The 18,618-nt window shown below is 39.5% G+C and overlaps 1 protein-coding gene across 3 annotated transcripts in view; it reads left to right on the forward strand.

Moving 5' to 3' along the window:
- LOC105493615 (dihydrolipoamide S-acetyltransferase) overlaps positions 1 to 18,618 on the forward strand; it is a 37,699-nt gene that overhangs the window by 15,690 nt on the left and 3,391 nt on the right. For all 3 annotated transcript variants that reach the window (XM_011761410.3, XM_071075955.1, XM_071075956.1), the window contains exons 8-11: positions 969 to 1,036; positions 2,616 to 2,708; positions 3,344 to 3,451; positions 8,862 to 8,977. In XM_011761410.3, coding sequence (XP_011759712.2) covers positions 969 to 1,036; positions 2,616 to 2,708; positions 3,344 to 3,451; positions 8,862 to 8,977 — 385 coding nt within the window. The remainder of the gene's footprint in view (positions 1 to 968; positions 1,037 to 2,615; positions 2,709 to 3,343; positions 3,452 to 8,861; positions 8,978 to 18,618) is intronic.

The following is an 18,618-nucleotide window of genomic DNA, read 5'->3' on the forward strand; positions in this document are numbered from 1 at the left end:
GGAAGAACTACACACAACGAGAGTCCTTTTTAAAGTCTGTCTTGGGGGAAGATGAATCAATTTGACCAAATTTTTTCCTAGAAGTGGGCCAGTGTAAAAGGTATTATATAATAATAACTAAATTCTGAATCTCCTTAGAATTAAAGGTCAAGATTATCTACTTGGGTCCAAAATTAAACCTAAGAGGCTGTAGGTGGGAGGAAGGAGGAAATTGAATATAAGTAAAATTAAACCTACTGAGAGAACTTTGAAGATCCTTCCTCATGTGTGACATTGCACCTTTTCCCTTCATTTCCTTTAACCTGGGCCAGTTTAGAGCCTTGGCTACTGTGAAAAAGCTATGAATTATAGAGACCACATAAGGAATGAATGATTCTAAAGATGAGATAATCGCATATAAGAGTTATTCATGCTATTTTGGGTTGAAAAAATTGACTTGATTTGCCAAAACAATTATTGTTATACCTGTAAATTCTGTACAAAAGGAATTCTTTATGGTCACATAAATCCAGAACCCAAATGAGATCTATGATCTATTTCATGGTTCAGGAATGTTTTTTTGGAGCTAACCAGGAGGAGGCAGTTAATTTCCCTTTTGGCGATATAAACGGTGCTCGGCATTATCTTCATGCCAGCATTTCCCAATTTAAAAGTAAGGAAGATGAAAAAAATTAAGTACAACTTGGATAAAACTCTAAAAGAGAAATACATAAAGGAATATTTGCAATAGTTAAAAAGAAAAGACCCACTCCAGATCACACACTGGTACTCTGTGTGGATTAAAATTAATAGTTGACAAAAGCTGGTATTCATAGGGAGAACCTTAAGGGGTAGAGTTAAGGCTGTGATCCTTTCAGAATGTTTTTGGTAGTAAACCCTTAGGCGCTTGCAGTTTAGGATCACAGTGTTGATCTCCTTGGGGAACCAATGGTACGCCGTCATGTATGTGATATTTATGTCTCTTACAGGGACAGGACCAGATGGTAGAATCACCAAGAAGGATATTGACTCTTTTGTGCCTAGTAAAGCTGCTCCTGTGAGTTATGTGTAGCTCTTACTTTTTTTGCAGTTAGTCTCTGCAGCCTGTTAGACTATTTCATACATTATTTATGAATGAAATAGCTCAACCAAGACTGTTTTCTTCTAACTTCAGTGGTTTAATAATACAGTCATCCCTCAGTACCCATAAGAGGTTGGTTCCAGGAGCCCCCTTGTATACCAAAATTCACAAATACCTAAGTCTCTTATATAAAATAGTGTAGTATTTGTATATAACTTACCCACATCCTCTCAAATACTTTAAATCATCTCTAGATTACTTATAATATTAAATACAAGGTAAATGTGTAAATAGTTGTATTTTATTGCTTAGGAAATAATAACAAGGACAAAAAGTCTGTACTTGTGCAGTACAGATGTAACTATCTTTTTTTTCCTGGAATATTTTTGATTTGCCTTTGGTTGAATCCAGTGATGCAGAACTTATGGATATGGAGGGCCAAGTGTATTTAGATATTTGTGTGCTATCATTTATACACAAGATCAAAGATGATATACTACCTTGACACATATTCCACATTATGTTTTGAGCTAATCAGTTTTTGCTTTGAAAAAAAATATTTGTTCTTTTTTTCTGTTTCAAAATATTTTAAAGTACAGTTGAATGAGTTGTTTTTGGTGTTTGGTTTTTTTGTATGTTTGTTTTTGAGACAGTCTCACTGTCGCCCAGGCTGGAGTGCAGTGGCACTATCTTAGCTCATTGCAACCTCTGCCTCCTGGATTCAGGCGATTCTCGTGACTCAGCCTCCCAAGTAGCTGGGACTACAGGTGCATGCCACCACACCTGGCTAATTTTGGTATGTTTAGTACAGACAGGGTTTCGCCATATTGGCCAGGCTGGTCACGAACTCCTGGCCTCAAGTAAACCATCGTGTCCAGCCCCCATCCCCATTTTTTAACGTTGTTTAGGTTAATGGATTAACTTGTTTATATTTATTTATTTATTCCTTGTGATTTAAGAATGCTTCGGTTGCTTTTCTTGAACATAATTTTGCAAAAACAAAATTATTTTGACATAAACTGGTCATTGAACATACTCTGACACAAAGAAAAATGACATTTAAAATATGATTTCAGAATTCTAAGTAAAAAAATTAAAACTCTTAAAACAAGCAGAAGTCTCTTGCTCGCTGGGGACAGAAATAGCTATTGTATAAAGCTTAGTTTTTAGACTGGCCATGGTGGCTCATGCTTGTAAACCCAGCACTTTGGGAAGCTAAGGTGAGTGGATCACTTGAGCCCAGGCGTTTGAGACTAGTCAGGGCAACATGGCTAATTTCCATCTCTACTAAAAATACAAAAAAATTAGCTGGGCATGGTGGCATGCACCTGTATTCCCAGTTACTCTAGGGGCTGAGATGGGAGGACTGCTTGAGCCCAGGAGGTTGAGGCTGCAGTGAACCATGATTGAGCCACTGCATTCCAGCCTGGGTGACAGAGCAAGACCCTGTCTCCAAAAAAAAAAAAAAAAACTGCATAGTCACTGGCAGTCTTTCCCAGGTACTTATGCTAAGATTGAGCCATAGTTACTGAGAACTTTTTCTTTCCTCCCATAGGCTCTAGCAGCTGTTGTGCCTCCCACAGGTCCTGGAATGGCACCAGTTCCTACAGGTGTCTTCACAGATATCCCAATTAGCAACATTCGTCGGGTAAGAGAATTACCATCATCTGGAATCAGCTATTAGGGGCATCTTTACTCTAGTTGTTTAGTTGCTTCCATAGTTTTAACACATTAACAGAGGCTTTTTAAGTTGGGAATATTAGACGATTACTTTAAGGGAAGTTTTGGCCAGCTGAATACTTGAATCCATTTGTTCTATTAGAAGGGCCAGGTGCAGTGGCTCACACCTGTAATCCCAGCATTTTGGAAGGCCGAGGCGGGTGGAACACAAGGTCTGAACTTCAAGACCAACCTGGCCAACATAGTGAAACCCCGTCTCTACTAAAAATACAAAAATTAGCTGGGCATGGTGGCACATGCCTGTAGTCCCAGCTACTCGGGAGGCTGAGGCAGGAGAATTGCTTGAACCTGGGAAGTGGAGGTTGTGGTGAGCCGAGATCACACCACCGCACTCCAGCCTAGGCAGCAGAGCGAGACTCCATCTCAAAAAAAAAAAAAAAAAAAACCTAGGAGGTGTTATATTATGGCGGAGTCCTCCGTCTTTCAATTATAATAATGCTTGAGGTAAGTATTACCAGAGAGTAAGGTGAAGAGACAAACAGAGCCCTGAATTAGTTAAGGTCTTAACTCAAGATGATTTTTTAAAAATCTCTTTGGTTTCAGGTTATTGCACAGCGATTAATGCAATCAAAGCAAACCATACCTCATTATTACCTTTCTATAGATGTAAATATGGGAGAAGTTTTGTTGGTACGGAAAGAACTTAATAAGGTAAAAGGTCTGAAAATTCCAACTTTCTAAGTTACAAAAATTTTGTCTTTCCCCACCAAACATTTATATTTTTGTCCATATATTTTGTTACAGTATGCCAGCTGGTGTTTACTTTCTTGATCTTGTCCTTTGAAGCACAAGATTTTAAATATTGGTTATGTCCACTTTATTTTTTTCTTCTGTGCTTTTGGTATTATATCTAAGAAACTATTACCTAGTCTAAGGTCATAAAGATTTACACTTATGTTTCCTTGTAACAGTTTTATAGTTTTAGTTCTTACATAGGTCTTTGCTGTATTTTGAGTTAATTTTTTGTAGGTAGTGTGAGATAGGAATCTAACTTCATTGTTTTGCATGTGGACATTTATTCTTTCATCCCAGCACCATCTTTCCCCATCGAATTATCTTGGTTTCCTTGTCAAAATTAATCATATATGTGAGAATTTTATTTCCAGATTTTTTTTTTTGATCTTGTTATTTTTTGTTTTGTTTTGTTTTATTATACTTTAAATTCTGGGGTACATGTGCAGAACATGCAGGTTTGTTCCATAGGTATACACGTGCCATGGTGGTTTGCTGCACCCATCAGCCCGTCATCTACATCAGGTATTTCTGCTAATGCTATCCCTCCCCTAACCCCTCGTCCCCCTGTATATAGGTCCTGGTGTGTGGTGTTTCTCTCCCTGTGTCCATGTGTTCTCATTGTTCAACTCGCACTTACAGTGAGAACATGCGGTGTTTGGTTTTCTGTTCCTGTGTTAGTTTGCTGAGAATGATGGTTTCCAGCTTCATCCATGTCCCTGTAAAGGACATGAACTCATCCTTTTTTAATGGCTGCATAGTATTCCATGGTGTATATCTGCCACATTTTCTTTATCCAGCATATCATTGGTGGGCATTTGGGTTGGTTCCAAGTCTTCGTTATTGTGAACAGTGCTGCAGTAAACATACGTGTACATGTGTCTTTATAGTCGAATAATTTATAATCCTTTGAGTCTATACCCAGTAATGGGATTTCTGGGTCAAATGGTATTTCTGGTTTAGATGCTTGAGGAGTCGCCACACTGCCTTCCACAATGGTTGAACTAATTTACACTCCTACCAACAGTGTAAAAGCGCTCCTATTTCTCCACATTCTCTCCAGCATCTGTTGTTTCCTGATGTTTTAATGATCGCCATTCTGACTGGTGTGAGATGGTATTTCATTGTGGTTTTGATTTGCATTTCTCTAATGACCAGTGATGATGAGCTTTTTTTCATATGTTTGTTGGCCGCATAAATGTCTTTTTTTGAGAAGTGTCTGTTCATATCCTTTGCCCACTTTTTGATGGGGTCGTTTGTTTTTTTCTTGTAAATTTGTTTAAGTTCCTCGTAGATTCTGGATATTAGCCCTTTGTCAGATGGATAGATTGCAAAAATTGTCTCCCATTCTGTAGGTTGCCTGTTCACTCTGATGATAGTTTATTTTGCTGTGCAGAACCTCTTTAGTTTAATTCGACCCATTTGTCAATTTTGGCTTTTGTTGCCATTGCTTTTGGTGTTTTAGTCATGAAGTCTTTGCCAATGTCTATGTCCTAAATGGTATGGCCTAGGTTTTCTTCTAGGGTTTTTATGGTTTTAGGTCTTACATTTAAGTCTAATCCATCTTGAGTTAATTTTTGTATAAGGTGTAAGGAAGGGGTCCAGTTTCAGTTTTCTACATATGGCTAGCCAGTTTTCCCAACACCGTTTATTAAATAGGGAATCCTTTACCCATTTCTTGTTTTTGTAGGTTTGTCAAAAATCAGATGGTTGTAGATGTGTGGCGATATGTCTGAGGCCTCTGTTCTTCTGTTCTGTTCCATTGGTCTATATATCTGTTTTGGTGCCAGTACCATGCTGTTTTTGTTACTGTAGCCTTGTATTGTAGTTTGAAGTCAGGTAGCATGATGCCTCCAGCTTTGTTCTTTTTGCTTAGGATTGTCTTGGTTATATGGACCCTTTTTTGGTTCCATATGAAATTTAAAGTAGTTTTTTTCTAATTCTGTGAAGAAAGTCAATGGTTGCTTGATGAGGATAGCAATGAATTTATAAATTACTTTGGGCAGTATGGCCATTTTCATGATATTGATTCTTCTTATCTGTGAGCATGGAATGTTTCTCCATTTGTTTTTGTGTTCTCTCATTTCCTTGAGCAGTGGTTTGTAGTTCTTGAAGAGGTCCTTCACATCCCTTGTAAGTTGTATTCCTAGGTTTCTGGTTTCTTTCACCCCAGCACCATCTTTCCCCATCGAATTATCTTGGTATCCTTGTCAAAATTAATTCCAGGTATTCTGTTCTCTTTGTAGCAATTGTGAATGGGAGTTCACTCATGATTTGGCTGTTTGTCTGTTGGTGTATAGCAGTGCTTGTGATTTTTGCACACTGATTTTGTGTCCTGAGACTGCTGAAGTTGCTTATTAGCTCAAGGAGATTTTGGGCTGAGATGATGGAGTTTTCTAACTATACAATCATGTCATCTACAGAGACAATTTGACTTCCTCTCTTTCTATTTGAATACTCTTTATTTCTTTCTCTTGCCTGATTGCCCTGGCCAGAACTTCCAATACTGTGTTGAATAGGAGTGGTGAGGGGGAGAGCATCTTTGTCTTGTGCCGATTTTTGAGACTGAGTCTCACTCTGCCTAGACTGGGGTGCAGTGGCGTGATCTTGGCTCACTGCAACCTCCGCCTTCCAGGTTCAAGCAATTCTCGTGCCTCAGCCTCCCAAGTAGCTGGGATTACAGGCATGAGCCACCATGCCTGGCTAATTTTTGTACTTTTAGTAGAGACAGGATTTCACCATGTTGGCCAGGTTGGTCTCGAACTCCTGACCTCAAGTGATCTACCCACCTTGGCCTCCCAAAGTTTGGGATTACAGCCATGAGCCACTGTGCCTATTTCCAGATTCTTAATTCCATTCCATTAATCTCTGTATACCCTTATGCCAGTACCATAGTCTTGATTACTTTAGCTTTGTAATAAGTTGTAAAATCAGGAAATGTGGGCCGGGCGCGGTGGCTCAAGCCTGTAATCCCAGCACTTTGGGAGGCCGAGACGGGCGGATCACGAGGTCAGGAGATCAAGACCATCCTGGCTAACACGGTGAAACCCCATCTCTACTAAAAAATACAAAAAAAAACTAGCCGGGCGAGGTGGCGGGCGCCTGTAGTCCCAGCTACTCGGGAGGCTGAGGCAGGAGAATGGCGTAAACCCGGGAGGCGGAGCTTGCAGTGAGCTGAGATCCGGCCACTGCACTCCAGCCTGGGCGACAGAGCCAGACTCCCTCTCAAAAAAAAAAAAAAAAAAAAAAAAATCAGGAAATGTGAGTCGTCTTTGTTCTTTTTTCTCAAGATTGTTTTGTCTGAGTCCCTTGCAATTCTAAATGAATTTTAGGATTAACTTGTAAATTTCTGCATTGAAGCCAGTTAACATTTTGATAAGGATTGATTGGATGTGTCTGCTGATCAATTTGGCAAGTGTTGCCATCCGAAGAATACTGTCTTTTCATCCGTGAACATGTAGATGCCCCTGTATTTAGTTGAGTGTTCTTCAGTCTCTTTTAACAATTTTTTTATAGTTTTTCAGAGTGTAAGTTTTGCACTCTAAATTTGCATTTGTTAAACTTATTCCTAGGTATTTTATTCTTTTTAATATTACTCAGTGGAATTGTTTTCTAAATTTCATTTTCAGATTTTTCATTGCTACTATATAAAGGTATGATTTTTTTTTTTTAAGACTAGTCAGCTATTCTAGTGAGAAGTGGGGAAAGAGTAGAAAAGGAGTTATATGTATAACTGACTCTGAGCAATCAATCGAGATAACAATTGATTTTTCTATATTGATCTTTCTTTTTGTATGCCTGCTGGAATGGGATCTATATTGACCTTGTATCCTGCAAACTTGCTGAAGTTCTTACAGTTTTTTAGTGTATTTCTTAGGATTTTCTGTAAACAAGATAATGTTATCTGCAAATAGAGATAATTGTACTTTTTCCGTTTTGACCTGTATGCCTTTTATTTCTTTTCTTGCCTAATTACTCTGGCTGGCACCTCTAGCCAATGTTTAATAGATGTAGCAGAAGTGGACATCTCGTCTTGTTCTTGATCTTTGGGAGAATAAGTCTTTGATCATTAAATAGTTGTGAGGTTTCCCTAGATCAGGTTGAGCAATCCTTCCGGTTCCTAGTTAGTAAGAGTGTTTTGATCATGAAAAGGGGTATTGAATTTTATCAAATGCGAATTTTATCAAATGCTTTTTCTGTGTCTGTTGAGATGGTTATGTGTTTTTTGTCCTGTATTCTATTAGGACATTATTACGTTAATTGATTTTCAGATGTTAATGGAAATTTGCATTTTTGGGATAAATCACATTTGATCATGGTGAATGATCCTTTTTATATATTGCTGGATTTTATTTGCTAGCGTTTTGCTGAAGATTTTTACATCTATATTCGTAAGAGATTATTGTAGTTTTTTTTTTTTTTTTTTTTTTTTATTCTAATGTCATCTTTGGTTTTGGTATCAGGCTAATACCGGTCTTATAGAATGTGTGGGGAAGTGTTTCTTGCTCTTCTTTGATTTTTCTTTAAAAGAATTTGTGAGGAATTGATATTAATTCTTGTTTAATGTTTGGTAGAATACTGATGAAGCCATTTGGGTCTAAGCTTTTCTATGTGGGTAGTTTTAAAATTACCAGTTCAATCTCTTCGTTAGTTATAGGTCTGTTCGGAGTTTTTGTTTCTCTTTGGTTCAGTTTTGGTAGCTTATGTCTGTATGGTCGTTCATAGTATTCCCTATAATTCTTTTTACTTCTGTAAGGTAGATAGTAATGTCCCCTATTTCACTCCTAATTTTAGGAATTCTGGTCTTCTCTCCTCTTCTTGGTCAGTCTAACTAAACATTTATCATTGTGGTTGTCATTTGGTTGATCTTTTCAAAGAACCAAATTTTGTTATTGTTGTGATGAATGAAAATTATGACATAATATACCATAACTTATGGGATATGCTAAAGCAGTACTTACCAGAAAACAGCTGTAAGAGTCTGCATTTAAAAAGATGAAGGAACCAATGTTTGGTTTCATTTGTTTCTTTCTACCTCAGGGTATTTGTATATTCATTCTCTTTCTCCTCCTCCTCCTTTTCTCAAGATTATACAGTTTTACTCTTTGGTGAGAGAATTTAGAAACTACAGTTGTCCGGGGAGGGAGAACATTAGGAAAAATAGCTAATGCATGTGAGGCCTAATACCTAGGTGATGGGTTGACAGGTGCAACAAACCACCATGGCACATGTTTACCTATATAATAAACTTGTATATCCTGCACATGTACCCTGAAACTTAAAATTAAAAAAAAAAAAAAGGAAACTACAGTTGTTCTTGTCTTTCCAGATTTTAGAAGGGAGAAGCAAAATTTCTGTCAATGACTTCATCATAAAAGCTTCAGCTTTGGCATGTTTAAAAGTTCCCGAAGCAAATTCTTCTTGGATGGACACAGTTATAAGACAGTAAGTATAACTGGGGACGATATATATCCATCACTAGTTTTCTTATTTAATATGTGAATAGGAGTTGAGGGGATAAGGATAAATGGAATACAGAGAGGCAGATCGCTTACATAGGTCAAACAACTTGAAAACAACACAAAAATATTTATGAGATACTGCTTTTTACTTTTTTTCCTTTCTGGCTCCAATTTTAAACCTTGTTTTTGTTGTTGTTGTTTTTTATTTATTTTTTAAAGAGACAGGGTCTTGCTCTGTTGTCCAGGCTGGTCTTGAACTCTTGGGGTCAAGCAGTTCTACAGCCTTGGCCTCCCAAAGTTCTGGGATTTCAGGTGTGAGCCACTGTGCCCAGCCTGAGATACTGCTGGATTTAGCTTGTAAAGGCTATAGATTCTTTGTATGAGTTCAGCAAAGGGAGATTAGTGAACAAATACGTGTAATTAAGTTGATAATGACTGTCACAAAGTAGGGTTAAATAGATGATTTTCATTCACCCATGAGTTCTCCTGAGCTTCAGGGGCAAAATTAAAACGAGTACTTGTTAATATTATGATGGTATAGAGTAGTATGGTACTCATTGTGTCTCTTTTATCTCATTTAATTCTCATGACCACCTTATGATATAAGTGCTTTCACTTCCATCTCTAGATGAAGAAACTGAGGCTCAGTGAGTTAAGTAACTTGCCCGAGTTAATAAGTTAGTGTTAGGACTGTGATTAGAGCTAAGATTCTGACTCCTAAGCCTATTCGTTTTCTAATGTGTAGATGCTTTTATGTTATTCTTATTCTGAAAGGAAACAAACAAACTTTTTTCCTTTGTACTCTACTGTCACACAGTCACAGCACCAATTCTGTGACCAGATGAGTAGAGGCAGGGGTGGGGAGGGTTTCCCCACACACCAGCCAAGCAGTGAATTCTGCAGTGAGTTCCTCTAATTCAATTAAATTCAATTTTGGTGCTGTCTACCTGTAGATAGTGTCAGATCCCAAAGATTGAGGGCTCAGTCCTACAAGACTGCCCTCACTTCAGATGCCAGTCAAAAGTGTAGGCCACTCATACTTGTAACTGACTGGCTACAAACTGGTTCCTGTGACCTCTTTCTTGGGTTTGATTAACTTGCTAGGACAATTCACAGAATTTGGGGAAACACTTATGTTTATTATAAAGGATATTGCAAGGGATACGGGTGAACACCAGATGAAGAGATGGCTAGGGCGAGGTATGAGGTGGGGTGGTGCAGAGCTTCCGTATCCTCTCTGGGCATACCACCCTTCCAGTACTTCCACAGTTCAGCAACTGGAAGCTCATTAAATCTTGTTGAAGAGTCTTGATAGTGGGGGCTGGGGAGAAAAAGGAAAGGGGAAAAAAAAGTCTTTGTAGAGCTTGATCTCCAGGATCTCCAGCCTACATCTCCCTCCCCTGTCCCTTAGGTCAGTAGGTAGAGCTAAAAGTTCCAACTCTCTAATCCTCTAGTCATTTTGACCCTTCTAGTGACTGGCCCCGTCCCGAGGTTACGCAGGGATCCTGCCGTAAATATCCACAATGGAGCTTATTATATAAGGGGCTCGTTATAAATAACAAAAGATACTCCTATCACTCAGGAAATTCCAGTTTTAGGGTCTCTATGACAGGAACTGGCAACATGGGAACAAAGACCCAAGTATATATTATACCACACTTACTAATATTTATTCATATTTTAGGGCCGGGCTCACACCTATAGTCTCAGCACTTTGAGAGGCCGAGGCGGGTGGATCACTTGAGGTCAGGAGTTCAAGACCAGTCTGGCCAACATGATGAAACCCTGTCTCTAGTAAAAATACGAAAATTAGCTGGGTCCCGTGGTGGTGCATGCCTGTAATCTCAGCTACTTGGGAAACTGAGGCAGGAGAATTGCTTGAACCCAGGAAGCAGAGGTTGCAGTGAGCTGAGATTGTGCCATTGCAGTCCAGTCTGGGTGATAAGAGCAAAACTCTACCTCAAAAAAAAAAAATTTTTTAATATTAAATTTAGGTTGGAATACTGTTCCCTTAATAAGAGGTCAGTTCCCAGGAGGCAAACACAACGGTTTTTTTTTTTTTTTTGGGTGGGGGAGACAGAGTCTCTCTCTGTCACCTAGGCTAGAGTGCAGTAGCACGATCTTGGCTCACTGCAACCTCCGCCTCCCGGGTTCAAGCAATTCTCCTACCTCAGCCTCCTGAGTAGCTGGGATTACAGGTATGAGCCACCACTCCCAGGCAATTTTTTTGTATTTTTAGTAGAGATGGGGTTTCACCATATTGGCCAGGCTGTTCTTGAATTCCTGACCTTGTGATCTGCCACCTTGGCCTCCCAAAGTGCTGGGATCACAGGCGTGAGCTACCACGCCTGGCCCTTAAACACCACTTTTAAACTATTGTTTATTCTGGTATTTATTTACCTGCAGATTTCCAAATATTTTTCTGTTGCCTTTTATGAGTTTTTCATTTATTTTATTGACTGACTTCCTGTTAAAGAACATTAATATTTAGCTTTAGCTGCAGTCTTGGGACTAGAGAGAAAAAAAAGGTAGCTTTGTTATGCCCTTCCTACATACACACACATAACATCATCCTCCCAAATTGATTATAGCACAAATAATCCATATTTGGGGCTGGGCAAGGTGGCTCCCACCTGTAATCCCAGCACTTTGGGAGGCCAAGGCAGGTGGATCACCTGAGGTCAGGAGTTTGAAATCAGCCTGGCCAACATGGCGAAACCCTGTCTCTGCTAAAAATACAAAAAAAAACAAAAACAAAAACAAAAACAAAAAAAAACCTTAGCCAGGTGTGGTGGTGCACATCTGTAGTCCCAGCTTATCGGGAAGATGAGGCAGGAGAATTGCTCGAACCTGGGAGGTGGAGGTTGCAGTGAGCCAGGATCGCGCCGCTGCACTCCAGCCTGAGTGAGAGTGAGACTGCATTTCAAAAAATAACAAATAAATATAAATCTATATTTGGTTAACCTTTTTTTTTTTTTTTTTTGAGACGGAGTCTTGCTCTGTTCCCCAGGGTGGAGTGCAGTGGCGCGATCTCAGCTCACTGCAAGCTTCGCCTCCTGGGTTCATGCTATTCTCCTGCCTCAGCCTCCCGAGTAGCTGGGACTACAGGTGCCTGCCACCTTGCCCGGCTAATTTTTTTTTGTATTTTTAGTAGAGACCAGGTTTCACCGTGTTAGCCAGGATGGTCTCGATCTCCTGACCTTGTGATCCGCCCGCCTTGGCCTCCCAAAGTGCTGGGATTACAGGCTTGAGCCACTGCGCCCGGCCTGGTTAATCTTTTTAGAGTATGTGTGTGTCCAGTGTTAATATTTGTATGCCTATGAAAATAATTTGTATGACTAAGACATGTATTATACCATGAATGCTAACCTAATTGATTTTAGTAATTGCTTTAGGGAAGGCTAGTTTTCTATGTACATGTCAATTCTTTCTGAAACTCCACAAGCTAGGAGGGGAGTTTCAGAAACCATTAAACCATTTCTTAATCTGATCAAACCTATTGGGTAAACTCTTGGTTCTAACTTTTCCTTGGTCATTCTTCTCCTGGAGAACATCTGGGCATATAATATTCTTTATAAACTGTATAGTTTTCTAGGGCTACCATTATTAACGACCACAAAATTGATGGATTAAAACAAATTTATTCTCTCACAGTTCTGGAAACAAGTCTGAAATCAGGGTTTCAGCAGGGGCAATGCATTCCCTCCAAAGACTATAGAGAAGAATCCTTCCTTGCCTTTTCCAGTTCTGGTGTTTCTAGGCATTTAGTGGTTTGTGATTGCATAACTCCAGTCTCTTCTTCCATCTTTACATGGCTTTCTCCTCTGTGTCTGTATTTTCTCTCCTCTTAAGAGGACTGTTGGCATTGGATTTAGGGTCACTCAGATAATACAGGATGATCTTATCTCAGGATCCTAATTATACCTCCAGAGACCTTTTTCCAAATAAGGTCACATTGATAGATTCCAGGGATTAGGACAAAGACTTATCTTTTGGAGGGCCACCATTCAGCCCACTAAACAGACTTTAAATTAGTCTTCCTGTTTTCAGCATTATTCATATTACTGACTCACGGAGAGTTTTCTGGAGCCTGGCAGAAATAGCTTGCTTAAGGCATTGACAGTCTTCAGTAATTCATTCAAGGCCTATTTTTAACTATTGTACCTCTCTAAACCCCTCTTCTTGTGCCATTCTGAGTTAGCCACTGTTACTGAACATACCTTTCAGTTATCTCCTTTTAGGATGCTGTTTGGGCTTTCCTGTTCCTTGCTTTTAGATGCATTCCTTTTCCATGCTATGGCCACCATGATGATTGTCACAGCAGCAAACATTCAAGGAATTTATATTCCTTAAATATAAATACAGGATACTTAAAATCTAGATAGAGGCAGGTTTTTTTTTTTTTTTTTTTAAATATTCCTTTAATTCCCCTCTGTGCCAGCATATAGACACTGTTTTTTTTTGTTTGTTTGTTTGTTTTTCTGAGGTGGAGTCTTACTCTGTTGCCAGGCTGGAGTACAGGGATGCTATCTCGGCTCACTGCAACCTCCACCTCCCAGGTTCGAGCGATTCTCCTGCCTCAGCCTCCTGAGTAGCTGGGATTATAGGCACATGCCACCATACCCAGCTAATTCTTGTATTTTTAGTAGAGATGGGATTTCACCGTGTTGGCCAGGATGGTCTCAATCTCTTGACCTCGTGACCTGCCTGCCTCAGCCTCCCAAAGTGCTGGGATTTTGGCATGAGCCACTGTGCCTGGCCGCATGTTGACACTTTTTAACACTTTAATTTGCCATCTTACATATCATAAAATGTACCTGCTCTAAGTGTACAATTTCTTGATTTTTGTTGAAGGTACGGAATTATGCAGTCTTTACCACAATCTTATTTTAGAAATTTCTATCACCCCCAGAAGATCACTCATGCTTATTTATAGTAAATTCTTATTTTCACCTTCAGCCCCTGGGCAATCTGTTCTAGTGCTTGAATCTATAGATTTGTATTTTCTAGACCTTTTATAGAAATGGAATCATAGGCCGGGCGCAGTGGCTCATGCCTGTAATCCCAGCACTTTGAGAGACCGTGGTGGGTGGATCATGAGGTCAGGAGATCAAGACCAGCCTGGCTAATACAGTGAAACCCCATCTCTACTAAAAACACAAAAATTAGTCAGGGGTGGTGGCAGGCGCCTGTAGCTACTGGGGAGGCTGAGGCAGGAGAATGGCATGAACCCAGGAGGTGGAGCTTACAGTGAGCCGAGATCCTGCCACTGCACTCCAGCCTGGGTGACAGAGTGAGACTCCGTCTCAAAAAAAAGAAATGGAATAATAAAATATGTGGTCTTTTGCATTTGCTTTCTTTCGCTTAGCAAAATGTTTCTGAGACTCATCTGTGTTGTAGCATGTATCTGTAGTTTATTCTTTTTTCTTGCTGAATAGTGTTTAATCGTATTCAGTGTACCTCTTTATCATTCACCAGTTGATTAACATTTGTTTTCCAGTTTTTTGCTATTATGAATGATGCTACTATGAATATTTACATACAATTATTTGTGTGGACATGTGTTTTTATTTTTCTTCAGTAGATTCCTAGGAATGGAATATCTGAGTCATAGGGTAAAAGTATGTTTAATTTTTAGAGAAACTTGTACATTATTTTTCAAAGCAGTTACACCGTTTTACCTTCCCACCAATAGTGGATAAATGTTCCAGTTTCTTTATGTCTTCATCAATACTTGTTACTGTGTGGGTGTGAAGTGAGAGCCATCTACTTGTGAGATCTCGCTTTATTGCACTTTGATTTATTGAGCTTTTTTATAAATTGAAGGCTTGTGGCAATCCTCTGTCAAGCAAGTTGATGGCACCATGTTTCCAACAGCATGTGCTCACTTCCTGTCTCTGTGTCACATTTTGGCAATTCCTAGAGTATTTTAAACTTTATTATTCTATCTGTTAGGGTGACCTGTGATCAAGGATCTTTGATGTTACCATTGTAATTGTTTCGATGCCCCATGAACCATGCCTATATAAGATGGCAAACTTCGTTGATAAATTTTGCATGTGTTCTGACTGGTTGATAGAATTATCAACCAGCTGTTCCTCTGTCTCTCTCCCTCTCCTTGGGCCTCCCTATTCCCTGAGACACAATAAAACTGAAATCAGGCCAATTAGTAACTCTACAATGGCCTCTGAGTGTTTGAGTGAAAGGAAGACTTTCATGTCTCTTACTTTAAAAGCTAGAAATGATTCAGCTCAATGAGTAAGGCATGTCAAAAGCCAAGATAGGTTGAAAGCTAGGCTTCTTGTGCCAAACAGCCAACTTGTGAATACAAAGAAAAAGTTCTTGAAGGAAATGAAAAGTACTATCCTGGTGAACACATGAATAACAAGAAAGTGAAACAGCCTTGTTGCTGATATGGAGAAAGTTTTGAGTGGTCTAGATAAAAGATTAAACCAGGTACAGCATTGCCTTAGGCCAAAGCATTCAGAGCAAGGCCCTAACTCTCTTCAGTTCTTTGAAGGCCAATAGAGGTGAGGAAGCTGCATAACAGAAGTTTGAGGCTAGCAGAGGTTGGTTCATGAGGTTGAAGGAAAGGAGGCCATAATAACACAAAAGTACAGGGTGAAGTACAAATTATTCAGAAGATATAGCTAAGATAATTGATGAAACAGCTTTATATTGGAAGAAGATGCCATCCAGGACTTTCATAGCTAGAGAGGAAAAGTCCATACCTTGCTCTAGAGCTTCAAAGGACAGGTTGATTCTGTTAGCAGGTAATACAGCTGGTGACTTCAAGTTGAGGCCAGTGCTCATTTACCATTCTGAAAATCCTAGGGCCCTTAAGAATTATTCTAAATCTGCTCTGCCTATGCTATATATGGAACAACAAAGCCTGATGACAGTTTACAGCATGGTCTGCTGAATATTTTAAGCCCACTGTTGAGGCCTACTGCTCAGAAAAAAGGATGCCTTTCAAAATTTATGCTTGTAGACAATGCACTTGCCCATCCAAGAGCTCTGATGGACATGTACAAGATTGAAGTTCTCTTTTCTTTTCTTTTTTTTTTTTTTTTTTTTTTTTTTAGATGCAGTCTCACTCTGTCATCCAGGCTGGACTGCAGTGGCACGATCTCTGCTCACTGCAACCTCGGCCTCCTGGGTTCAAGCAGTTCTCCTGTGTCAGACTCCCGAGTAGCTGGAATTACAGGTGCCTGCCACCAGGCCCAGCTGTATTTTTAGTAGAGACTGGATCTCACTATGTTGGCCAGGCTGGTCTCGAACTCCTGACCTCAGGTGATCTGCCTGCCTCAGCCTCCCAAAGTTGTGGGATTGTGTGAGCCACCACGCCCAGCCTAGATTGAGGTTATTTTCATGCCTGCTAACACAGCATCCATGCTGTAGCCCATGGATCAAAGAGTAATTTTGACTTTTGAGTCTTATTGTTTAAGAAATTTATTTGGCCGGGTGCGGTGGCTCACGCCTGTAATCCCAGCACTTTGGGAGGCCGAGACAGGTGGATCACGAGGTCAGGAGATTGAGACCATCCTGGCTAACACGGTGAAACCCTTTCTCTACTAAAAATACAAAAAAATTAGCCGGGTGTAGGGGCAGGTGCCTGTAGTCCCAGCTACTTGGGAGGCTGAGGCAGGAGAATGGCGTGAACCCGGGAGGCGGAGCTTGCAGTGAGCCGAGATCACACCACCGCACTCCAGCCTGGGCGACTGAGCAAGACTCTGTCTCAGGAAAAAAAAAAAAAAAAGAAATTTATTTTAGGGCTATAGTTGCCATACATAGTGATTCCTCTGATGGATCTGAGCAAAGTAAATTGAAAACCTTCTGAAAGTGATCCATCATTAACAGCAGTTTGGAAGAAGCTGATTCCAGCCCTCGTCGGTAACTTTGAGATGTTCAAAGACTTTTTAGTAAAGGAATTAACTGCAGATATTGGTAGAAATAGCAAGATAACTAGAATTAGAAGTGGAGCCTGAAGATGGGAATGAATTGCTGCAATCTCATGATAAAACTTGAATGGATGAGTAGCTGCTTCTTATGGAGAGGAAAAGAAAGTGGTTTCTTGAACTAGAATCTACTCCTGGTAAAGAAGCTGTGAACATTGTTGAAATTACAACGGAGGATTTAGAGTATCCTATGAATTTAGTTGAAAAAGCAACTACAGGATTTGAGAGCACTGACTCTAGTTTTGAAAGAAATTCCATGGTTAAAATGCTGTCAAACAGCACTGCATGCTACAGAGAAATCTTCTGTGAAAAGAAGAGTCAATCAGTGGGACAAACTTCATTGTTATCTTAAGAGACTGCTACAGCCACTCAGTCTTCAGCAACCATAATCCTCATCAGTCGGCAGCCATCAACATCAAGGCAGGATCTTCTACCAGCAAAAAAATTACAATTAGCTAAAAGTTCAGGTGCTTTTTAGCATATTTTAGCAATAACGTAGTTTTAAATTAAGGTATATACATTGGTTTTTTTGTTAGTCATAATGCTATTGCACTCCTAGTAGACAACAGTGTAGTGTTAAGCATAACTTTCATATGTACTAGGAAATCAGAAAATTCATGTGACTCGCTTTATTGCAGTATTATTTTGGTGTTCTGGAACTGAACCTGCAATATCAAGATATTTCTATACTTAGATGAAGGGATTGAGATTGTCTGTTAATTCTAACCAAACACCATTCATTTACTTGTTCATATACTCATTCAGCATTTTTTTAACATGTACTCTTTACTGGATTCAGTGGTAAACAATATAGGGAACACTATCCTTACTGTCTCAAAGGGAGGATGACGGAACAAGCAATATTGTAATAATTTAATCAAGAAAGCAGTATTTGCTGTGTGATACCTTGGCTAGAGTCCTGTGGTAATTAATGAGTCATACACTGTATTTTTATTAGAGCAGGTCCCTGTGTTTTTTTGCAAGTGACAAAATCCTTCTCCAGCCAACTTAGGCAAATTGGGGGATTTGGTACCCATTGATCTTTTTGGAGCTTGTGCCTAGAGGGAGCTGGAGTTCTTTGGAGGCAGAGCTGTGCCTTTGTGTGAAGCCTTAACTTTTTCTCGATTACAGAACAGTAGCAGGGGCCCTTACGCAGACCCCAAGGAGACCATGGATAAAATCCATCAGCTTGTGAACTTCAGTTGGGGCGGGGCTGGGGGGAATCACCTTTTTTTTTTTTTTTTTAAACTAACCTCTACTAACATTTAGCATTTCCTCCTTTTATAAATGTAGAGAACAGATCAAATGTTAACAGTACTTGTGTCTGGTGACCAGTAAAAATCAGTTATTTTCATATCTCATTGTAGTTGTATATGTCTCAAAATGTTATTTTGTTCATGCCTGCTTCAAAGTGATTGCCATTATTAGACCTGCAACAAGATCTTATTATTGAGTGAATACAGAAGCACATTTGTCATAATTTTGTTTTTTGAACAGTTTGATAACTGAATTTCAGTATAGTTTCTCTCTCTTTTAAAGTAATTTGAGTATTTTCAGTGTTAAAAAGGTATTCTGAGATAAGATCCAGATGCATAGGGGCACCTGCTGTAGAAAAGATTGGAACTCCGTACTTGATGACAATACAAGATCTGATTTTGTGTTAAAA

Source organism: Macaca nemestrina, chromosome 12 (assembly GCF_043159975.1).
Source record: "Macaca nemestrina isolate mMacNem1 chromosome 12, mMacNem.hap1, whole genome shotgun sequence".
In the NCBI taxonomy this organism is placed as follows: domain Eukaryota; kingdom Metazoa; phylum Chordata; class Mammalia; order Primates; family Cercopithecidae; genus Macaca; species Macaca nemestrina.